The sequence below is a fragment of the Hyaena hyaena genome, unplaced genomic scaffold, assembly GCF_003009895.1.
Source record: "Hyaena hyaena isolate Hyena2069 unplaced genomic scaffold, ASM300989v1 scaffold_722, whole genome shotgun sequence".
Lineage (NCBI taxonomy): Eukaryota > Metazoa > Chordata > Mammalia > Carnivora > Hyaenidae > Hyaena > Hyaena hyaena.
Genome location: NW_024081357.1, coordinates 915,416 through 940,914, shown reverse-complemented (window position 1 = coordinate 940,914; position 25,499 = coordinate 915,416). Strand labels below are relative to the sequence as shown.

General features: G+C 39.7%; 1 protein-coding gene across 1 annotated transcript in view; it reads left to right on the top strand.

Moving 5' to 3' along the window:
- Positions 1 to 9,721, top strand: part of LOC120220779 (microsomal triglyceride transfer protein) — a 45,214-nt gene extending 35,493 nt beyond the window's left edge. Inside the window, exons 15-18 of the mRNA XM_039217948.1 lie at positions 457 to 684; positions 4,513 to 4,637; positions 6,640 to 6,810; positions 8,333 to 9,721. Of these exons, the coding sequence (XP_039073879.1) occupies positions 457 to 684; positions 4,513 to 4,637; positions 6,640 to 6,810; positions 8,333 to 8,504 (696 nt within the window). The 3' untranslated portion in view covers positions 8,505 to 9,721. The remainder of the gene's footprint in view (positions 1 to 456; positions 685 to 4,512; positions 4,638 to 6,639; positions 6,811 to 8,332) is intronic.
- Positions 9,722 to 25,499: the final 15,778 nt, after the last annotated feature.

Here is a 25,499-nt window from a genome sequence, read left to right as displayed (position 1 = left end):
GGCTTGGAGTTTTCCACATCTTCTTGTAACAATAGCCTCAGGCAATTGTCCCAGCATTTCTCCATCTCCTTTTTCATGGCTTTGCCAGGCAGTTGATCCATTATGTATGACAGTCCTGATGGGATTAAGAGTCTTGAGGATGACCCCACAAAAAGGAAAGCTCATGGCATTGGCAGTCACACAGAAGGGGTTTGAGTTCTGCCTCTGCCATTTGAATCTCTTATTTTTTTTTTCCCTCTACAAAATGGGTCACTGGGTGTGGGGACTCAGTGAAGAAAATGAATTCACCTTATGTTCAGGCACAGAGATGTTTTTGTTTTGTTTTGCTTTTATTTGCCTGGCTACTGCAGATACCTGAAGTTTTAGAAAGTTCTCGCAATAGCTCAGGAGCCTCACCATCACTTATGGATCAGCCAGGGAGATTCCATCATGAATATGATCTGCATTCTCCCTTAGGTGGTCATCGAAGCCCAAGGCCTGGAGGCCTTGATTGCGGCCACTCCTGATGAGGGGGAGGAGAACCTCGACTCCTATGCGGGCATGTCAGCCATCCTCTTTGATGTTCAGCTCAGACCTGTCACTTTTTTCAACGGATACAGTGATTTGATGTCCAAAATGTTGTCAGCATCTGGTGACCCTATCAGTGTGGTGAAGGGACTTATTCTATTGATCGATCACTCCCAGGTAATCCATTTATTCTGCTAATATTTATTGAATCCCTAATGTGTTGAATGTGCTCAATGCTTGGAGAACACAAGACTAGGTTCCACCCATCTAGGAGTTCACATTCTAACCTGCCCTCATGGTATTGCCACCCGTCTATCGTTTTCCCTTTTGTTACAGGTAAGCAGGGTTTTCTCTCAACTTCCTTAGCTGATGAAGACATCTCCTCACTGTTGAGCCAAAAGAGGACATACTTAATATAATATGAGTGTAATAATGCCACATATATCTCAACAAAACTAAAAGACAAAAAGAGAAAATACTGATGCTGACAGAAACAAAGAAATTATGGAGAAAATAACCTAAGCCCTTTATGTTGTTGATCGAAACTGCCTCATATGGCTAGCTCCAGCTGCAAGGAACCTGGTAAATGTAGTTTTTCAATGGATGCATTGTCCCTCTGAACAAAGGAAGAGAAGAAGGACAATGAGCAGGATCTGTCATATCCCTTAATCCTCAAGATCACATATGAAAAACACAATTCTCAAATTATATCACAATTTTACATTGCACACACCCATTGTAGTATTGATTCTGGGGCAATGAATTCTTAATGAATCCATGAAGAAGGCAGAAGAGTGCTGGGTAAGTGGTCCACATTTTTAGGTGCAGGAATAATTACGGTTCGAAACCATCTGTGTGTGTTCAGCTACCTCTCAACAATCTGATGGTCAGAACTGGGGTGTAAAACCTGATAAAAACAGTAATCTAGATCAGGCTCAGCAGATGTTTTATGTAAAGGGCAGAAAGGAAATATTTTAGGCTTTGGAGGCCATATGGTCTCTGTTGCAACTACTCAGCTCTGCCACTAGAGTGGAAACAGCATCAGCAATATATTAACAAATGAATGTGCTCCAACAAAATTTTATTTATAAAAACAGCAAGTGGGCCAGATTTGCCTGCAGGCCACAGTTTGCTAGCTCGTGGTCTAGATTATCTTCTGTTCAGGAAGAAAGGGCACCTAACGTGTGTTCTAAAGCAAAGATCACCCTGTAGCTATTAAACATAACCCAATGTCTGTGAATTTCAAATTGGAGTATTTGGCAGATCATGGGCTACTATACAAATAAGCTCTTTGAGGCTCCCTGGCTCTGTAGAGCACTCCAGTAATGCCATCCCAGCTTCAGAGGCACATACCACTCTAGGTCAAGTGCTGACATTGAAGGAAATTTTGGCAGTGGATAGCCTGTCACAGCCACCAGGGCAGATGGAATTACTCTGTGCTTACTCTTGCTCTCTCTTTTCGTCTAATTGGATTACTCTTCAGAGAAGGCTGTCTGATAAAGTCAGCTTAATACAGAGATCCTCTTTAGCCAGCAAAGAACATATTTTCCTGAATGGATGGATGCAAGGGCATATGTTGTCAAAATATTAGTGTTTGGACTGTAAGAAACACCCTTGGAACCAAAGGGACAAGATCAAAGGAGTCACACGAGCTACAAATGCAAAGCTTTACTATCTTGTTCCTGTAGTTCATAGGTAATAATTTAAATAAATATGCATTCGGGGTCAAATAAGGACATAGGCCTATGATCTTTTTTTTTACAATATTTCTCAGAAGATGCTTTCTTGCACACCAGGAGACAAAAGAGAGTTATGATATTGTGATAACCATATGTGGTAATAGAAATAGACTCCCTGGGGATAGTCTGGGTTTCTTTCTGACTCCATGTGTGCCACTAATCCTGAATCTCCTTTTTAATATTCAGATATAATGCCTACCACAGAAGATCAGTATGGGAATTAAGTAAGATACCAAATGTAGAGCTTCAGGGACATAGTAGGTGCTCAAAACTGTTAGTATGTCTTAGTGTTTGAAGACATACTATTAGACATAAATTAGAACCGCTGCACTATGTGATTTAATCCCTTTCCCAAAGAAAGAATGGCTTGTTCTATGGGACTCAGTACTCTGTCCTTCTATGGGGGCTCAGGAAAATTCCTCTCGGACTACACATAAATGTTCTTCCATGATCCCTTCGCATGAGAGAAATGGAATCTTCCCAGAAAGCCAAGGCACTCCTTAAAACTCATACCACAATGGAAATGCTCTCTCCCCATAAAAGGCACATTGTCTCAAAGCTGTGAAATGTTCTTTTCCATGGCATTTAGTGGCTTTGACATCTACTTAATGTATGGTCATGGGAAAGCCAAAGTCCTCATCATCAAAGACCCTTTTTTGACTGGGTGGACTAACAAGATTATAGTTTTCAAATTGGGAAGAGAAAGAAGTCCTTCTAAGACAAGGCACACAGTAGGATTCATTTGGGAATAATCACAACCACTCTGCAAATGCAGAACTCTCATATCTTGGTTCTGTCATTCATAAACATAGGTTAAAGTCTGGGCATAATTTTCTGGCTTTCCTAGGATGATTTGCGTTCCTTCATATTAGTTATGATATACGAGACAACCTTGCATCCTACTATAACCACATTTTATTCTAGACTAAATGTAGCTGTTAAGTATTCTTAGGACTCTCTCCTAACATGTTCTGAGCTCTGTGTCAAGAATCTCATGCTTTCATCCAAGTGTGTTTTAGACTTAAAGTGGCTTCATGGCACAGTGAGACTTTTTTGATATACCTGGTTGTAAGCGAAGGCCTTTGACTGAGATTTCTTGCCACGTTTTTTGGAAAGTGGAAGGAATTCAAGGAGATCAATATGATCCTTTCTAGAAAGCGAAATCATGGCATTTAGAGTTGGTGAAAGCATGGCTTGTTTGGTCTGAGTAGGGCAGTTACATAAGGAAGTTAGTCATGCTGCCAGTTACCATGAACCTAAGATCTTTGGAGGGATATAAAAATTAAGGATACAGAGCCTTTTCTCCAGAGCCATTATCGTTTCCAACACTGACCCCAGGCAGTCTGATTGCAATCCAGCTAAAGAACTTTTCAGCCAACATCACCTCAGCTGAGGTACTCAGAAAGCAAGACTTAAACGCTGACAAACAACACAAAACAATGGGCCTCAGACAACTGCAAAATTGCTTATGATGGACTACATTTGTAAATGAGAAGTGTCCCTCTGGAATATGCTCTTGAGTTCATGTTAGACTCGTTTGTTAATTTGATGTCATTTCAAATGTCAAACAACAAGGTGTTAAGGCTTAGTTAAATTGCCTTGCCTTCCTTTCCCAGCTTTATCTAGGCAATTCCTGGAACTTGTATATTGCACCAGCAGTTTTTATTTTGCCTTTAATTTGCCAGCATGATGCAGTTGCCTATATTTGACACAGCACATAGCTAGAGAGGTGCTGAAGGACCACAAGAGATCATCCGGCCCAACTTCTTATCCCCACCCCAAAGCCACAGCTGGATTTCTAATGAAGATGCTTTCATTTTCCATAGTCTGGTAGTTCTCAAATTTATATGCATCACAATCACATGAGGGCTTGTTAAAACCCACATTGCTGGGGCTCATCCTCAGAGTTTCTAATTCAGTAGGTATGGGACTTGCATTTCTAACAAGTTCCCAGTATGCTGATGTTGTTCCTTAGGGGAGTACACTTTGAGAACCTTTGCCTCTCCCAATGTGAGGCAATGATTGAAAAACACCCGTCTCAACTGGCACTGCACTTCTCTAGTATGTTAATTGACTAAATACTGTAGCAAATCAACAGTCTACTTCTAGTGATCAAGATTAGAATAATGTGTTTTCAAGCCTAGAGAAAGACTCCAGCATTAGCAGAGCCCAGATGGTATTATATGTACCAGGAGGCTGAACATGCCTTTGGAAAGGGGTAGACTAAATTTGCTTATTATTTTTATTATGATATTTTTGCTTCTAGGAGCTTCAGCTGCAATCTGGACTAAAGGCCAATATGGATGTCCAGGGTGGCCTAGCTATTGACATTTCAGGTGCAATGGAGTTTAGCCTGTGGTATCGTGAGTCTAAAACCCGAGTGAAAAATCGGTAAGCACGTGTATTATATTCTATGCAATGAACTGCAGAGATAATGCTTTTGGAATTGTTTAGCTCTCTGAGTTTTCAAAAATCTATATTTTCTATTTGTACTGACTAAACCATAGAGCAGGAAGAAACCATAGGAACTCATTCTTTCCATAGCTTCTTATAAGCAGGTCAGTTATCTAATCAACTCAGCCAACAATCATCACACTTTTAAAGACATCCACAGACAGCATGCACCATGGATGGGAAGTTCATCTTCTCTTGGTGTCCTGTATTAGTAGTTGAAAATGCTGTCAGGAAATATTGCCTGGAAGCAAACTTTGTTGTTGACCCTCTTGTTGGGATTTTAAATGTTCCCTCTTTTGCTGTCTTCAGTGGAGAAAAAAGAGATGATCACTTGTGTGCAGAATCTAAGTCTTAAACAGTAGGAGTCCTTAAGTCTTTTCATTAGCACTCATTTTTTTCTAAACAAAATGTTCTCAGCTCCTTTTGTTTTTCTAATATACGTGTCAAATCAAATGACAGTGGTGTATTTTGAGTAAAAGATGGTAAATCTGAACCAGTGTGATAATCAAAAGAATTATTGTTTGTTGTAGAATCGAAGTAAGGAAAATGGAAGGGCAATTGATTATTGCCTTTTTTGATATTTATTTGTTTTAAGTTTATTTATTTTGAGAGAGAGGCAACACAAGTGGGAGAGAGGCAGAGAGAGAGGGAGACAGAGACTCCCAAGCAGGCTCCATGCTGCCAGCACAGAGCCCAGCACAAGGCTCGAACTCATGAAACGGTGAGATTATGGCCTGAGCTGAAACCAAGTCGGACACTTAACTGACTGAACCACCCAGGTAGCCCCCCTTTTTGATATTTAAAAATATGGTGGGGCAGAAGTGAGATAGGAGTAATGTCACTAAAGTTTTGATTTATGTAAAACTATGGCTAAAGGAATTGAGAACAATCAAAAGGCAGCACTTTTACTATGAAAGGTGACCCACAGTGTCACTAAAAGGAACCAAAGAATGAGAAATGGAACTGGCCATCAGAGGGATCAGCAGTATAATTTAGGATTCCCCAGTGAATTGGTCTTCTTTCTCCTTTTTCTGAAGCATTTTCTAGATAGAAGTTTCCCCAAATTTGACTGAATTGAATTCTTTGCAAAAACAAATCAACAACAGCAACACCAAAAATTATCTAGATTTTTAAAAAGGACACAGTATCCCTAAGAATCTACCATTATCCACACTGTAGCCAATCTATCTTCAATTTTTCATTTGTTCATTTAAAAAATATCTCTTAAGCCTCTGTTGAGTGTAAGATATTAGAAGGTATGATAAGGGATTCAGGGATTTAAATGATACCACCTCTGACCTACTTTTGCACTGACAACAACAGCAGCAGGGACTTTAATTTGCACAGCAAACCTTCAGAGTACCCTTTTATCAAAATAACGCAGGCGTAAACTGATTTCATGTGGAGTGATTTCCCACAATTTCATTTAAAGCCTACAATTAAATTAGAGTGATCCTAGAGGAACGCCTTCTACTGGGATTGTTTTATCCTCTTTATCATCATCCAAGCCATGTTCCCCAGTCAACCCCATCTGCTTACCCAGTTCTCGAAACAATTATCGGAGCAGCCGCCATTTTTGTCCTTTCCGGGGCACGCCTTTGTTTTAAAGTGCCTCAGGTGTTTCTGACTTCCTGAAGGAATCACGTTCCAGGCATGTTTTCACCCTGGCTCTTGGTATACCCATATCAGACAGTAGTACCTGATAGACACTTCATTCCCAGATCTAGAATTGAAGTCTGTGGGAGGGCTCAGGGAAAGGGCAGAACTTCACTGCCTAATCCCTGGAACTAGCCAGGCCCTGATTACCAGCAGAACTCTGAGCACATTTCGTCACATATTGGTGAGTTCAGACCTTATGAAATTATAGCTGTTGGTCCAGATCAGTTAAATGTGATATTAATGTGTTTTTGTTTGCTTTTGTTTTTACCTAAATCTTTAGGGTGGCTCTGGCAATAACTGGCAGCATCACTGTGGACTCCTCTTTCGTGAAAGCTGGCCTGGAGATCAGCACAGAAACAGAAGCAGGTCTGGAGTTTATCTCCACGGTGCAGTTTTCTCAGTACCCGTTCTTAGTTTGCATGCAGATGGACAAGGATGGAGCTCCGGTCAGGTAAGAAGCAGCGCTCGTGGAATGTTCCCGGGGCAGTTCCCGTTTCGCCAGGAACTTACACCCAGTTCTGCACATTTCATTTCGGAAGTTAAAAGAAAATGAGAAAAATACAGTCAAACATAAATTTCCTTTACATAAGTAAGAGAGTAATTGATAAAGCTTTAAAAAAAAAAAAGTCAATTTCTAGGATATCTGGCAACTATAAGGACCAGTTCATTTGGTTCTGGAGGTAATATCGTATTCTAGTCCAGAAATAATTTATCAAGGTAACAAAGGGATTTGATTTACCATAAGAGTTGCCATGTAGTTTCAGCAAAAATAGTGGGTGTGTACTTACCATCAGCTAACTTCACCACCGTCTCCTGGGCAGAAAGTGTGAAACAAAACAGCTGGCAATCATTTATCATGGTTTAAGAGCCCAAATTAATTCATAAGTTTTAGGTAATTGTACAATAGCAACTTGCCCTTGTTTAAGTTTTGGCTCAAGTTTGAGAGTTTGGGATTTTGAATTTTAAGAATAAATGCTTTCAGTAGAATTCTTAGTGTCTCAAATACAAAATAATATATGATTGTTCACGTAAGTTTCCTAGCACCTCTTCTACCCTATAGCGTCTCATTTATACTGTGTCCTTTGACTCTTCTAACGGGCGTTTGTAACAGTACTGTCACATGGAAGTAGAATGCTTTGGGCCTAGTTAGCACTGACTCTTCTGTTAGTTGTAGAGGTCTCCTTGACACACGTTATTAACCAGGAAAGCATTTTGTATATTTACAACAGCAAGCCACATCTCCTTCAATAAATAGGCCAGAGTTGAGCACGTTCTCTATTTTACTGACATTTCATGACCCATATAAGGAATACATAAATGATAGAAGTACAATATGAGTAGGTCATATTTTTACAGAATAAAGTATAGTAGATTATAATCAGAATACTAAGCTATTGTCAACTCACACTAACTTCTTTTTAGATAAATCTCCATTCATGAATTAAGAAAAAAAAAATCAACCTTCCTGTGGTCAAAATGCAGTGACCACCAACCCAGGCTCACAGCTAACTGGTTTGGTTCCACATTCCACTTGGCCCAGAGCTCTAGGAATGTTATGCCTGTCAGCATTCTCAGCCTAAATCCAGTTGGACTTGCTACTTACTCAGGGGAGCACTCCCAAGGCGGGGCTCCTGGAATGATGGGTGGAGATAGCAAGGTCCGCAGAGCTCAGTGGCATTTCCAGAGAGCTGACAAGAATTTGGGCCTTCGGTCTTGAAAAATGTGTGGCAGGACTCCTATATTCCAGGGGTCTATAGTATATCTGTTGGTATAGAAAGACACGGGAAGAAAAAAATCCCCCCATTCGTGGGAAAGGAAGCTGGTAGTCTTTGGCATTCCAGTCCTTTCTCAAATTGCTTTGAAACAGAAGCTTCAAGTGTACAGTATTGTACAGAAGCCAATAATTTGGCTCTGAGGGGTGCAGGTAACTTTAAGATGTGTATAACTCTGTTATTGCTGCTGTTGTTATGCAGGCAATTTGAGACCAAGTACGAAAGACTGTCCACGGGCAGAGGTTACGTGTCTCGAAGAAGGAAAGAAAACCTCATGGCGGGATCTGAATTCCCGCTCCACCAAGAGAACTCGGAGATGTGCAAGGTGGTGTTTGCCCCTGAGCCTGCGAGTACTTCTAGTGGTTGGTTCTGAAACTGATTGGTGATGGTTCACTTGAATCTGTCTTCCCAGAAGGGATATGATGTGACATGCCTACGTACTTGCTCTCTGAGAGCACAGTGTTTAAGAGCACAGTGTTTACATATTTACCTGTATTTAAGATTTTTGTAAAAAGCTATGAAAAGCCTCCAATGATTAAATGTGGGCCTATTCGGTATGTTCCCTATAGTTTCATCCTGAGCCAACATATGTGACACTTTCAGCAACATTCCTACTTTTCTTGTGCCTCCATCAAATCCTGTGCAGTGGGAATAGGGCCGTCCTGAGAAGAAACGATTGTTTATAAAACGCAAGACTGAGCACACATATGCTCGGGAGAACCTGATTTTGTTTCAACGATTTTCAATCAATGTGTATAAAACCCTTGATAGGACCTTAAGTGTGGCTTGTTTCTACCAAATATGTCACCCAATCAAGAAAAACACAAAACAAAACAAAAAAAAACCAGACTTTTTTTTCTTTTTTGAGAGAAAGTGGGGGGAGGGGATATGGCTTTTTAAAGACTTTTGTCACAGCCTCAAGAGTGAATATTTATCTCTTTTGTTGTTAGTCTTACTAAGTATTGAGGTAGAAGGCACACAGATTTAAAACAAACCATTATCTTTCTGCTGACTGCACAGTCAGATTGCTAGAAGAAAGCCGTTTAGTCTTCTGCCTTCCGCCCTGCAAAAATACTGGACTTAACACGTAAGAGTTACAAATATTAATTTCAGAAACTCCATTTGATTTTATTTGTGCTGTCTCTCTTTGAGACTGTAATGTGGACACTGTCCTTTATAAGGGACCTCTTTATCTAGTCATTATTTTATCTTTCATTCAACTGTTTTTGTGGTGGAAGTTCTAGTCTGTTTGAATACAGTCTGTACAAAAACCATAATGGCTGAGAGAATTTAACATTGCTGTTAGAAACTGATGGATTTGGACTTCTAAAATATGAAATCAAGAAAATATTGTCTTTATCTGTACAAATTGCAAGAGCCATGGTAAACATTTTTAAATATCTACTAGTAAACCAGATATATGTGTTGATAGCGATAAACCCAAAGCAGATAATAGGTGTTCACTTGCCCATTAAACACACACACACACACACACACACACACACACACACACACACTCTCAATGGATGTTTAGCTAGCCCACCACTGGTTGTAAATTTTAAATGATGTGTGATGAAATAAATATATGGAAATCCTATTGAATCGCTTTTGTCTTCCATTACTTTGGACACCATATTTCTCTGTTTCTGCCACTTTCTGAGCCCAGACACATACACAGCTAAGCCTCTGCCAGTCTATAGGCCAGGCCAGATCTTCAATAGGCAGTCAGAGCCCTTTGGAAAATGGGCCACTGAGAATAGCCGCAGTCAGAACCTGTAAACTTGAAAACAAGCTCTCATTCCAGTCTTCATAGGGCTCAGGGCCGGCACCTTCATTGTTACATTACTGAGAAGAGAGACAGGAATCAAAACCCGGAGGGGGGCGGCACTAGTGGTCGCATTGGTCTTGGAAGAAGTGCTCTGTAAAGATACTCATGCTACGGTAAAGGCAAATTGACCTAAAGCACTAAGCTAAAGAAAGAGGTCATGGACTAAGGGAAGAACTTCAGCCATGTGATGCTTAATGAACCACAATTGCTTCTGTAACATGTAAAGTAATAACTTACTCAAGAGTGATGACCGTGGTGTCCTGGACCTTCATGTTACGGGACTTCCTGACAGCATGTCTGCCGGGCGAGTCAAACGCTGCCGCCTATTTGGAGAATGGATAGTACTTAGCAACTCTAACTTTCTCCAAAGAAGCAAGAAACCTGAGGCATAGAACAAACACTGACTCCTTTCTGGATGAAACAAGGTAGAAACTTAAGAGGGATGGAGTGATCGTCCACGTTTTGGAATAACGTATTGGAGCCAGAAATATAACTCTAAGCCTCACTCGTAGTCTCTAATTCTGACAACTTCACTGCGCAAACATCAGTGTCCAGACAGCTTTGTCCCCTGCACAGATGTCTGCCTGGGAAGTGCACAGTCCTCTGCCTGTCAGTCAGCTTCTTCCTGTAAGCCTTAGAGATTTAACCTGGCTGCTTTTCTTCCATGAAGTGCTACTGCTGTTCCCGTATCAAAGGACGGCCCTCGACAGGTTGCTCCCTGCCTCTGTGAACCTGACCATTGTCAAAAATAATTTTACAGCTAGCATATCTTTAGTGCTTGTTATGTAGCAGGTATTGTAAGCATTGTATATATATTAAATTATTTAATTGTCACAATAACTGTATTTAAGAGGTAGCATTATTATTTCCACATTATGGATCAGCATTGTCCAATAGAATCATGATGCAGGAGTGTCTGGGTGGCTCAGTTGGTTGAATGTCCAAATCTTGATTTCGGCTTAGGTCGTGATCCCAGGGTGGTGGGATCCAGTCATGGATCAGGCTTCACGCTGGACATGGAGCCTGCTTAACATTCTCTCTCTCTCCTTCTCTCTCTCTGTCTCTGTCTCTGTCTCTCTCTCTCTCACCACTCTCACTCTCTCTCCTCTGACCTCTCCCTTCACCTAAAATAAAATTAAAAAAAAAGAAACATAATGTGAGCCACATAACCAATTTCAAATTTCTAGCTAGTGACTTAAAAAAATAAACAGAAACAAGTGAAATAAATTTTAATAATATATTTGAACCTAATTTATGCAAAGTATTATATCAACATGTAATAAATATGGGATATTTGGGAGGGGGAGGATTAGATCTTTGAGACGTGATATATAATTTGCATTCACTGTATAGCTCATCTCAATATAGATTAGCCACATTTCAAGTGCTTAGTAGCCGTATGTGGCTAGTTGTTACTGAATTGGACACTACAATTATAGATGGAGAAACTGGGACACAGAAGACATTTAACTTTTGCCACTGAAGCCATTTTCTCAGCTGGAAAATGGTAAAAGTAGGATTCAAATATAAGTGGTCTTTCCCAGAATCTGCTCTCTGAATTCACTACACTACATTTTCCAGATCACTTTGGTTTTTAAAATTTGCTGCTTAAAGAATACAGACAGCAGTTATGAAGATGACAAACATGAAACAGCAGCTACAAGGCTTGAAGCTATATTACAAAGTTTTGAGAGTCATTGCCCTTCTCTGTGGTTCTTGCATCTCTTTCTCTGATATTACCAGAAGCTCTTGTCCACTCAGAGACCTCTCTCTGATTCTTTGCCAAGTATGCATTTCTCCATGCAGAGAATTACAGTTTTAGCTTTAGGTATTTGATCCATTTTGAGTTTATTTGTATATATTTGTATGTGTGCAGTAGGAGGTCCAAATTTATTCCTTTCTATATGGATATCCAATTGTCCCAGCAACATTTGTTGGAAGATGATTCTTTCCCATTGAGTTGTTTTAGCAACCTTGCTTAAAGTTGATTGACTATAAATATAAAGGGCCATTTCTGGATTGTCAGTTTTATTCCATTAATCTATATACCCACCTTTATGCCAGTACCACACCTGATTACTGTTGCTTTGTACTATGTTGTGAAATTGGGAAGTGTGAGTTCATCTGCTTTGTTCTTTTTCAACATTGTTTTGGCTATTGTGAGTTCCTTGAGTTTCCGTATGGATTTTAGGATCAGCTTGTCAACTTCTACAGAGCTAGCTAGGAATCTGACATGGATTTTATTGAACCTATGTATCAGTTTTAGGAATATTGACATTTTAATGTTAAAACCTCCTGATGCATAAACATGGGGCATCTTTCTACTTACTTAAATCTTTAATTTCTTTCAACAATGTTTCATAATTTTCAGGGTATAAGTTTTGCACTTTTGTTAAATTTTTTCCACATGTTTTATTATTTTTTATGGTATTGTAAATGAAATTGTTTTCTTTCATTTTCGGATTGTTCATTGCAGGTATACATAAATACAGTTGATTTTTGTACATTGATCATGAATCCTGCACATTTCTCCACATCCCAGATTTTGTTGATCCTTTCTTTACCAAAATGGTTTGCTTTTGGTTTCTGGGAGAGGAAAGAGTAAGTATTTTCATGAGGAAGCAAGGAATGAATCTCAAATCTAGACATGAAATAAGCAAGTTTCAGTTGAGTTCTTGGGGACCACAGTAAGAGGACTCCACATCATAAGTGAAATGGATAGCATTTTGAGAGGGAAGAAAACTCCAGAAGACTGCATCCTGCCTCAGGCCTCATCCTTCTTCAGGACTTGAACAGAATGTCCTGTGTCTAAACTTCAACCAATTCTTACTCACCTCCCCCCTCACTGTCAGCTTCTCTTTCTTTGTCAGAAACCCTGCAGGAAGAGGGTTACTGTGTGACACAGATGGCACATCCAAACTGGGTAAGTTGAGAAGAGCTCAGTCAGTGTCATAAGGATATGAGCAGGTTAGAGAGAAGCCAGCAAGGGATGGTGCAGCACCCTGAGGCTCACAACCACAGGAAGCCTGACAGGTCAAGGGAGAGGGTGCTCACCGGAACCTACAGAACATAAACTATGTGGAGCCATGACCTTGAATTAAGGAACACGAGCAGCCCTCACCACATCCTCTGGAGGGAGGCAGGGAAACAAGCACCATACCTTGCCTTCTTTCTCCCTGACTGCGGCACCCACTGGCTGATACCAACCAGAAGCCAGAGGCAAGAATGCCTATGGATCCAGACTGTCTATAAAGGTGGAAAGGGTAGAGAGGAATTGTGAAGGGAAAATGGAAAAAAATCCTGCCCAAGCTTATATGATAACTCTTTCCAATTTATCACTTGGTTTAATCAGTCATCTTATACAACATGGTGGGTTTATTAGGAACCAGAAATGTACTAGATGTAAAAAAATTAAAATAGAATAGATTTCTTCACCTCAGGAAACTCAGTGAAGTAAGCCACACAGCTAAAAATAATTTTAGCACAATGGTATAAATGTTGTAAAAGAAATGGGTTCAAAATCCTAAGAGAGCATGAAAGAAACGTAAAACATCATCAAGGAGGTAAAATTTGAACTTGGCCACCTGATTTCTTTACCACTATCCCAGCTAATTTCAACAAAAATTGGCCTCTTCCTTTGGCTGGGTATCAGATTCCTTTACAATCCACGATACCTACAACACCAAAGAGAAGTGTGTCTGTGTACCTTCAGCTTGAGTACACATTCAAGAAAAAATTCTTATTTTCAGAGAACTTGCTATATAATTACATTTTCTACTTGATGAGATTATAAAAGAATATAAAAATTTAGATCAATAAAAAGTTCATCATTGGTGTTACATTAATTCACCATTTACCTACCATCATGGGATTACAGTTAATTTAGACTGGATTTGTAATCATTTGCTACTCTCCTATTAATAAAAGTTTAATTTATTCACAGTTGACTTGGAACATCACATAAACCTGTAAGCTATTTTTATCCTTCTATTTTTACTAGAAAGATTCCTGCCATAATCTTCTAGGATTACATGTAAAAGTTTGTTCTCTGTTGACCATGTGTTTGTCTTCTTTGGAAAAATGTCTATTCAGGTCCTCTGCCCATTTTTAAATTGGATAATTTGGGATTCTTTTAGTGTTGAGTTGTATAAGTTTTTTATATATTTTGTATATTAACTCCTTAGTGGATAGGTCATTTCCAAATAACTTCTCCCATTCAGTAGGTTGCCTTGTCATTTTGTTGATAGTTTCCTTCACTGCGCAGATGAAAAGATGCTTAACAACCCTAATCATCAAGGAAACGCAAGTCAAAACCACAATGAGATATCACTTTACACCTGTCAGAATGGCTTGAATAAAAAAGACAAGACATAACAAGTGTTTTTGAGGATGTGGAGAAAAAGGAACCCATGTGCACTGTTGATGGGAATGCAAATTGGCACAGCCACTGAGGAAAACAGTATGGAAGTTCCTCAAAAAACTAAAAATAGAATTACCGTATGATCCAGTAATTCTACTACTGGGAATCTCCCCTAAGAAAATGAAAACACTAATGTGAAAAGATACACACACCTCTATGTTTATTGTAGCATTATTTACAATAGGCAAGCTATGAAAGTAACCCAAGTGTCCATGGATAGATGAATGGATAAAGGAGATGTGGTACATACATACGATGGACTATTACTGAGGCATAAAACAGAATGAGATCTTGTCATTTGCAACAACATGGATGGACCTAGAGAGTATAATGCTAAGTGAAATAAGTCAGAGAGAGACAAATACCATGTGATTTCACTCATATATGAATGGAATTTAAGAAACCACATAAATGAACAAACAAAGAAAAAAGAGACAAACCAGGCTTTAAATACAGAGAACAAACTGGTGGTTACCAGAGGGTAAATGGGTGTGGGGGATGGATGAAATTGTTGAAGGGGATTAAGACTTATATAATGAGCACTGCGTGTTGTATAGAATTGTTAAATCAGTATATTGTATACCTGAAGCTAGTATGACACTGTATGTTAACTCTACTTCAATAAAAAATTTTGGATGTATTCTCTTCAGAATAGGTTTTAGGTTTAAATACCTGATTCCTGGCAGTAACTCTTTGACATCAGCCATAACAACTTCTTTCTAGATATGTCTCCTGAGGCAAGAGAAACAAAAGCAAAAATAAATATTGGGACTACTCAAAATAAAAAGCTTCTGTACAGCAAAGGAAACAATCAACAAAACTAAAAGACTACCTATGGAATGGGAGAAGATATTTTCAAGTGACATATCTGATAAAGGGCTAGTATCCAAAATGTATTTTAAAAAAGTAATAAAACTCAATGCCCAAAAAATAAATAGTCCAATGAAAAATGGGCAAAAGACATGACTGAACATTTTTCTAAAGAAGACACATAGATGGACAACAGACACATGAAAAGATTCTCAACATCGCTTATCATCAGGGATATGCAAATCAAAACTACAATTTATAAATATAACCTCACACCTGTCAGAATGGCTAAAATCAACAACACAAGAAACAACAGGTGTCGGTGAGGAGGTGGAGTAAGGGGAATGTTAGTGGGACTTGCACTGTTAGTGGGAATGCAAACTGGTGCAGCTTCCCTGGAAAACAGCGTGAAGTTTTCTCAAAAAGTTTAAAATAGAACTACCTTATGATCCAGCAATCACACTACTAGGTATTTACCCAAAGAACACAAAGATATTAATTCAAAGGGATACATGCACCCTGATGCTTATAGCAGCATAATCTATAATAATCAAATTATGGAAGCCTGCCCAAGTATCTATTGATTGATGAATGGATAAATTATATATATATATATATATATATATATATATATATAATATACATATATATATATGTAGAGAGAGAGAGAGAATGGAATATTACTCAGCCATAAAAAAGAATAAGGCGCGCCTGGGTGGCTCAGTCAGTTGAGTGTCCGAATTTGGCTCAGGTCATGACCTCACAGTTTGTGGGTTTAAGCCCCATGTCGTGCTCTGTGCTGACAGCTAGCTCAGAGCCTGAGCCTGCTTCAGAGTCTGTGTCTCCCTCTCTCTCTGACCCTCCCCTGCTCACATTGTCTCTCTCTCTCTCTCTCAGAAATAAATAAAAACATTAAAAAAAAAGAATAAAATCTAGGGGCACTTGGGTGGCTCAGTCGTTTGGGCATTGGACTTTGGCTTAGGTCATGATCTCTAAGCCCCGTATTGGGCTCTGTGCTGACAGCTCAGAGCCTGGAGGCTGCTTCATATTCTATGTCTCTCTCTCTCAAAAATAAATAAACATTAGGGGCGCCTGGGTGGCTCAGTTGGTTAAGCTTGAGACTTTGACTCAGGTCATGATCTCATAGTTTGTGCGTTTGAGCCCCACGTCGGGCTCTGTGCTGATAGCTAGCTCAGAGCCTGGAGCCTGTCTTCAGATTCTGTGTCTCCCTCTCTCTGACCCTCCCCTGCTCATTTTCAATCTCTCTCTCTCTCTCTCAAAAATAAATAAATTATTAAAATTTTTAAAAATAAATAAACATTTAAAAAAAGAATAAAACCTTGCCATTTTCAATGACATGGATGGAGCTAGAGAGTATCATGCTAAACAAAATAAGTCAGAGAAAGAAAAATATCATATGATTTCACTCATATGTGGAATTTAAGATGGAAAACAAATGAGCAAAGGTGGGAAAGAGAGAGAGAACCACACCAAGAAACAGATCCTTAACTATAGAGAACAAACTGATGGTTACCGGAAAGGAAGAGGGGTGGGGGAATGGGTTCAATAAATAATGGAGATTAATGAGTACACTTGTGATGAGCACCAGGTGTTGTATAAAAGTGTTGAATCACTATATTGTACACCAGAAATTAATAGTACACTGTATGTTAACTAACAGGAATTTAAATAAAAACTTTTTTAAAATTACCTGATTCTTTTTGTTACTAAAAGTGAGTCACTTCCATTCTGTTTTAGAGTACCTATCCCCACTTTTTAAAAATGTTTTTATTTATTTTTGAGAGAGACAGAGACAGAGACAGAGACAGAGTGTGAGCAGGGGAGGGGCAGAGAGAGAGAGGGAGAACAGAATCTGAAGCAGGCTCCAGGCTCTGAGCTGTCAGCACAGAGCCAATGCGGGGCTCAAACCCACGAACCGTGAGATCATGACCAGAGCCAATGTTGGACACCCAACCTACTGAGCCACCCAGGTGCCCCTCCCCACTTTATTTATACATCTTCCACTCAGTTTGCCTGAAGATTAACCATGTAACCACAGTCATGGAGTAAGATGTATAAGATGAATCTTTCAAATTATTGAGATATGAAAGACGCTTAGCAGTGGTGTTCTAAAATAATTCTCAAGAAAGAAGACATTAGCTCTTTAATGAAATCCGAGAGGGACATGGTGAATACAAAGCATTTATTGGAAGTAGACAATTTCTAAAAGGTAACCAATTTATGCCGAACCAAAGTCTCTCTCCCCCTTTATTATCAAACATTTTAGGTTAGGTGCACTTGTTAGGTGTCATACACGGTTCTAGGCACTTCATAGGAATCCAATCATTTCATTCTTATAACAACCCTATAATGTAGGAACTATTACTGTATACCCTTGGTATATGGAGCACAGAGAGATACAGTGACTTTTCAAAGATATCACAGACGGTGAAGAGTGGAGCCAGGATTTCACTCAGGAAAGTCTCCTTCTACAGTTCAAGCATGTGCTTACCATACTTTGCTACCTAACCAGGGTCCAGTCTGAGTCCCTAAGCTTAGAAATCCATTCTCTCTCCACACTTAGGTTAGACATTTCACTGGGGCCTCATATGCACTGCTCTTCATGAAAAACACACTTCCTCTTCGTGCAGCATGCATGTGCTGAGCACACCAACATTTAACTTCTTCAGTTCCTCTGCTCTCATCTGTCCCCCTGCTTTCTGCCCCAAGGAATCTGAGCGAGCCCAGCTCCCATCCGTCACATTTCCTGGGCATGGAAGCTGCCAGCTGCTGAGACACTTGCTTCCCAAGTATGCTTATTACACTTACCACCACTTGGGAATTAATCGTATCAACTTGGGTGACTGCCTTTCTGCATTGTGTCATGTTATTAACAAATTGCTTTCATTTTGTAAATATCTTATTTTCCCAAATAGGGTGAGAGCTTCTCAAGCTCAGGACTACATATACAGTCCTTAGAATCCTCCATGCAACGTGTGATGTTCAGTAACTGCTGAGCTGTTCCCTATGGATGTCAGGGTATTTGTAACTTTCAAGGTGGCCAAAGAGCCATTTGTAGCAGGTAGATTTCAGTTAGATCCTCGGAAACAAATCAATTTACTCCCCTTTCATGGCCTGGTACTCTTACACTCCCCTCAAATTAAAATAAAATAGGGGTGCCTGTGTGGCTCAGTCGGCTGAGCATCCGACTTACGCTCAGGTCATGATTTTACGGTTTGTGAGTTCAAGCCCCACATCAGGCTCTGTGCTGACAGCTCAGAGCCTGGAGCCTGCTTCAGACTCTGTGTCTTCCTCTCTGCCCCTACTCCGCTCATGCTATGTCTCTTTCTCTTTCTCAAAAATAAATAAGCATTTAAAAAATAATAGAATAAAATAAAATAAAGGTGCAAAACAAGAAGACTGAATTAACTTTGCCAAAAAAGAAGGAAAGCAACATTTCTTAAGCACTATCTTTTTTAAATGCTCACAGAAACCCTGACACAGACATCCATTATCTCTGTTACAAAAAAAATCATTGAGAAAAATGAAGATCTGAAAAGTAGTATTTTGCTGGGGGCTAGTAGGCTAACATGATGGTTCAAGAGTAAGGTTCTCGACTCAGGGACAGCAATCTTCTTGCTTCCTTCCAAGTGGTCAGCTGTGGTTCAGAGCAGTAGTTCCCAAAATTGTGTGCATGAGAATCATCTGGAGGGCTTCTCAAAACACAGATGCTGTGACCCCCCCACTCCCCCGCCCCCATTTCAGATTCAACTACTGGCCTGAGGTAGACAGAGGATTTGCACTGAAAACAGATGACATTTCCTAGGTGGCATTTCTCAGCTGAAGCCTGTGCTGTTGGTGTGGGGACTGCACTTTGAGATTCTTGTTTCTAGAGAAGGAAGAAGACACTTAAAATAATAGGAAGACCACTGATCTCGCCTAACTGGAGGGGGAGGGGCAGGGAGGGAGGGTGAAAAAGTAAGAGTCTGTAGTTGCTGTAGTGAAATAAGTATTTCAGAAAACCATTAGGAGCTTCTCACCCCTCCCTCTTTAGGATAATTTTAAACAAATACTCAAATGTGAAGTTTGTAGATAGCGTGTTTGCATGTCGGTGGGGTGCAGAACTGGGGTATAGGAGGTAGGGAGACATCTCAAAATCCCACGTGTCTCAAGTTTTAAGAATGTTCATGTCCTTTTTATTCAGTAATTCCACTTAGGGGGCTTTATCTCAAGGAAATAATCAGAGATGCTTGAAAAGAATTGTGTTCAAAGATGTTCATTGAAGCATCATTTTCACAGCCCAAAACTATGAAAAACCAAGTACCTAAAAATACAAGATTAATTAAGCATATTATAATGCCATGAGGAAATAAGATAAAGCTGTTAAAAATTGTTCCTCTAAGGATATGGGAAGATAAGGAGGTAGGTTTGGGGGTGCCTGGGTGGTTCAGTCATTTAAGCAACTGACTGTTGATTTCTGCTCAGGTCATGATCTCATGGTTCATGAATTGGAGCCATGCATTGGACTCTGCACAGATAGTGTGGAGCCTGCTTGGGATTCTCTGTCTCCTTCTCTCTCCCCCGCCCCTGCTCATTGTTTCTCCCCCCCCCCCCCCAATAAATAAATAAACATTTTTTATAGGAGGTAGGTTTATAATTTTATGAAGCAAAAAAGTATACTATAAAAGAGCATGTAAAGTATCAAATATACTTACAAGTATTTATTTCTAGAAAATAGTTTATGTAGTGGGTTACTCTGGGTGATTACAAATTTTCTCCACTTTTCAGTTTCTAAAATATCTTAACCTTCTCTAAATTTCCTTCAAAGAACATGCATTATTATAATAAATAGAACATGTCCCAATCAATAGTTTGAGTATTTTTAAGCAACCTCTATAGCAGTGAAGTTGAATTTTTCCGAAGCAGACACACTGTAATGGAGAGGTATATCGTAGTAGTTAATATTTCTTGGATGCTATCCTCAGGCTAGAGGTAATATATCAGTCTCTCTGTATAATTCTCACATTATAATAATAGGTGCAATATAATGTTATTCTGAAATATCAAATTTCTAGTGTGTGTTCGTGTGTGCATATACATAGGTGTATAATAAACCCTGTTCTTATTCCGTATAGAATGTACTGAAGTACATTAGTGTTCAGAGGAGACTACACTTGCGGACAATCTGTTGATCAAGGTCGTAACTTAAAGAGGCAAAAAGAAATATTAGTTTTGGCTCTGTCTTTGATGACTATCTTTTCACACCACTTCCGTGGTATAAACTTCTTATCAAAGGGCTCTGGGCATGCTGCTTCTCCCCATATATACCCTCTTTAGTACAGGTCTACTGTTGCTCTTCAGTAGCCCCTGCCCCCTGCACAACTACATAGCTCTTCACTTTTGGTCTCTTGCTACTACTCTGATTTTCCCCGTTCTCTTCACACCTAGCCCTCTATTCCCCGCCTGCCCCATGCTGGGTCGTTGGCATGGATCTCTTTTTTGTGGCTGTTAGCCAGGTTCCTCTTTCATTCTCCACGCCTTTGACAAGGCTTAGACCAGATAGCTTCACCAGCATGTCAGGCATTCTCCCCATATTTAAGGGCTTCCTGAAATCCTAACCTTTTCATGAATCAGAGCACCTGGCATATAGTAGGCATTCATTCATTCCCAAAGGACATTGAGTCCCTCCACACTGGAAACTCAAAAGAGATTTCTGCCCTGTGAGACTCCAACATATGCCCAACACACACACACACACACACACACACACACACACACACAAAGTCTCCCCACTAAACCTTGTACAGGCTGCTGTCATCCTAGATATTTTCTACAATCCTTGACTGAGCCTACACTAACCTGAAAACTGACTTTAGAATTCCTTTTTTTTAAAAAAAAAATATGCTTAAAAACACACCTTAATGAGCATATTGGCTTTAAAACATATTCCCAAATTATTTGATATTCTTCCTGTTGAGAGATGAGGTCTGTGTTTTAGCCTATTGAATCAGGATTCTGTAATCAAATAGATTATGATGAAAGCAAGTGTTATGTCACTGTATGAATTTAGACCTTGGGAACTGGCAGCATCTGCTACTGTCTGTTGCGATACTCATTGTTGGAAGTCAGCCACCATGTTTTGAGGAAGCCCAAGCAGCCCATGGTGAAGCGCAGATGAAGAGAAACTGAGGCCACTGCTGAATGCCTGGCCAATAACATCAGCTTTCCAGTCATGTGAGTAAGCCATCTTGGAGGTGGATTGCCTGGTCCCTAGTTGAGCGGCTGTGTAAAACACAGCCAAGCCTTCCATGCTGAGCCCTGCCCAAATTACAGACCCATGAGCTAAGCAAATGGTTTTTGTGGTTTTTAAGCCCCTGCTCTGGTTTTCCTGGTTCTCTTCACACCTAACCCTCTGTTCCCCGCCTGCCCCAGTTGTGGACTGTTACTTAGCAATACACAACTAGAGCAATGCATGTACTTGGTTATGATGATGAGTCTTTTGCATATGTATTGTAGTGGGTCTGCATTAGTGGGGCTTCATTAGGTGGCTAAACTGCTCTGTGTAAGAAATTATAGGGTATTAGAGGATTCTAAGCCAGAAAACGAAGGCACAGAGGAAGCAGAGATGAAGGAAGGAGCGGGCCGTGACAATAGGGAGAGGGGCTGAAGCACAAATGAACTCAACAACCAGTGAAATCATCTAGCACCAGAGAGACCAGAGATGATCTAGAATGGGGATATCATTGATTTGGTTTCAAGGTGTTTGCTAACGCAGCTGGCTGCCATGTGATGGAGCTCCTGCTGATCTCCAACCCGTGCTCTCTATACCTTCCCCCAATCCTGCCATATATATAGTTTTGAGTCTGGACTACTCAGAATTTTGTGGGTGTACTGCTTTAAAGTGTCTGGGAGCAATGCAGCGTTGAGTAACACAGTGAACGCTTGATGCAAAATGGAGGATGGAATTTGAGAATTCACTGCAAATAAGAGGTTTCCAGAGGTGACTCAGGAAAACATAAGGCTTGTAACTGTCCTCAGTTCTTCCTTGCCCCGTAACCCCCAAGCCCTGGGCATGTGTGAGGGATCCTGGACACCTCTCTTTGTGGAATGTGGGCTCAAATCACTTGGGGGCTTTGATCATATGGTTTATAGTGACTTCAGTTGACTAGTGGTTGACTTAAAGAACTTGTTACAGCAATGATCCTCACTGTTCACTAGGTCTCCAAAAAGCGTGTCTCTAGTATTTATGCTTTGAAGGGGATAAGCAAAATTACTTTCCTGGGCCTCCATATGGGCCTTCAGGGACACTGAAGAGCCTAGCTTGCTCTTTGGTGTCACTAGAGCATCACATACCTCAGCAGGTGCTCCTCACAATGCTACTTAATGATGCAAGCAGTGAGATGTCTTCAGGTGGTCAGGTGAAATACTCTGGTACCGGGAAAGACCCATACCAGACCTCCGACCTTCAGAACTGTAAGATGATAAATTTGTGTTGTCTTAAGCCACTAAGTCTGTGGATACCGCAGCAATAAAAAAAACCAGTCGAACCTGGATGCAAAACATTACGATAGAGGATTTTAGTTAAGTGAAGGTAGGATACAGAAGAAAATCAAAATGCCCAAAGCTTGATTTTTGAGTTAAAATAGAGACGAACAATGCATGTTTTCTTTGCAGTGACTTTTACTGGAAAAACAACAACAACAAAACATTTCTTTTCAAATGAGTCCAAACAAAAGACCATTACACAAGATTGCACAATCACTTACAAACGCTGCAGTTAAAGGTAAGTAGGCCAGTCTCACGAGTCCTTGTCTGGTAGGTTTCTCCGTGTGCAACACACTGAGAGCGAAGTTCTCCGAGCTGTTGGGCTTTGGGCTGACTTCACAGTCCCATCGGCCAAGCTCACTGTGTTTTATAACTGAATCAGACCTCAGGTAGGAACTTTTCCACCAAGATTTCTATCTTGAGAGCAGTTTTAATTTTCACATTCTTTCCATTTACCCCTGGCTTTTTTCATCGTCAGGGGCACAATCCGGCATTATCCAATGTCTTTCTCCATTCACCACACAATTTCTTCTCCTCTATTTGGGACATAACTTCCACAGTCTTCACATTCTTTTCAACCACCACTGTCTTGACTATACAATAATATGATTTCAATGTAAATACAGACACCTACATCCTCAAAGAAGGAGAAAAAGAAGGACTGCCCGCTGGAAAAGAGATCCAGGTAGGATGGGTAAATTCAGGGAGCCCTGGCAAGGTCTCTGTACTAACCCTAGCTTGTTGAAAAGCAAGTATGAAACTTAAAAAAAGAAATCAAATTGGATGTGGGGTGTGTGTGTGTGTGTGTGTGTGTGTGTGTGTGTTTTATTCTGCACCATTTTGAATTAAACAGGAATAAATCTAATAATATGCTCTAGTTGCAACATGAAACAAGAATGTCAACAGCTTACAAATACTGCTGTGAACGTTCAGTTCTCTTCTGAGACACGGGGCATACGAATGAGTCCAATTTTCAGAATCCTCCTCTGGGTCTTGTAGTCACACGTGTCACAGATGGATGTGCTTTTTTTCCCCCCCCAGAGAACCAGAGTCTGCAATTCTGATTAGATTCAAGCTCAAGGTACAATTTAGCAAATGCTACATGCTTTATTAATGATTTTACGCACCTGTGAGGTCTACTCAGGACCCAGAAGTTAGTTAAGAATATAGAAACAGTCTCTTGAAAATATATATCATATCTATATGTATATCTTCTTAGAAATTATGAAAAAGCCTAACATATTTCATGAATTTGATTTTTATAAGTAGTTTTCTAAAACAAGCCTACACATAATTTTTCTCCTCAACAGTACTGATAAAATACAGGGCACCTTTTTCTTTCAAGTATTGGGTAAAATAGTATACCCTGAGAATTTGGGGTGCAAACCTACACCTTGTAAACTGTAGAATGAAAACTCCTCAAGCACCACATAGGAAAATGTATACCATGATAGTTTTTAAACACAGAGACTATTATTGAATGTGTTTTCCCATGCACATATATATACTTATCATGAGATCATAGTCAATCTACTTAAGAATCAATACTGTCCTGCAGTCCAAAGTGTTATTTCAGGTAGCATGAGCATTCAATTTGTAGCAAACACAGACTTGCGTTCCTATGAAGTATGAAAATAATTAAAATGCATTATCTCTTTAAGAGGCAAGAATGATATACTCAAATCTGAAATTAAGAGAAAAGAAATTTATATCACTAGGTATTTCCTAGTGTTACAAAGATGAATTTGAAATGTGTGTTAACATTTGAGATTTGTCCTAAAGATGTCAAAGTGTTATTTGTTTTAGCTTATTTACTCAATGGTATATACAGAGCCATAGACATATAAATGTATGAAGACATATACAGACAGACAGAGAGCCTATCTATTAAATCACTAATCAATCGCATGTTTGGGCTTCATTTGATCCTGAGGGCAATTTCAGTGAGTGCTTCTAAGAAAATATATTCTTATGGATAAAGATTTTCATAGTGGTTACAAATGTGTTCAGTTTTCCAGAAACAACTCAAATGGAGCATATTTCCACCTGATCATTTAAACAACAGGGGAAAAGGGGAAATGGGTCAAGTTTTCTGTGGACAACGCCCTGCGGTTCCTCTGGAAAACCGAGTCACACATGTAACCCTGAGAGGAAATGGCATAAGCCAGACTCTCATTAGATTCCAGCTCAGGCCACTATTCGGGAAATGCTACATGCTTTATTAATGGTTTTGTGTCCGTAAGACACAAAAGGGTAGTAGTTCAGAAGCTAAAGGCACATTGTTAGGGTAATAGTTTTATGGATCAAAAGGCTTCATAGACTTTTGCTTTATTCCACTTAACTTCAGTTGAAATACAAAGGGCACAATCACTTCATTCAAACAGCAGTGCAACCTCAAGAAATAATAAAACACTGAAAATGAGGATTTAGAATTACCTCACATCTGTAACAACGTTCCTCCAGATCAGTTGAGGTAGTAAATGGCCAGCAGCATTGATTTTGTTTTTTTGAGATTTTTTTTTGATGAAATAGAGAACCATAAAAGTATCAATAAACAATGTGGTATTGATACAATGCTATTTTTAAAGTTACATTTTAACCACGTGGACATTTACTACGTCCTTGGCAGCTTCTTAGAGGATGTGGCCTCTCTGATAGAACCAATGAGGGAAAAGTTCTCTTTTCTTTCCTAGTTTCGGTACTAGTTTATTCAGTGTGAGAATTTAAGGCTCAGATCTGCTAGTGATAAATAATGATAAATAGCT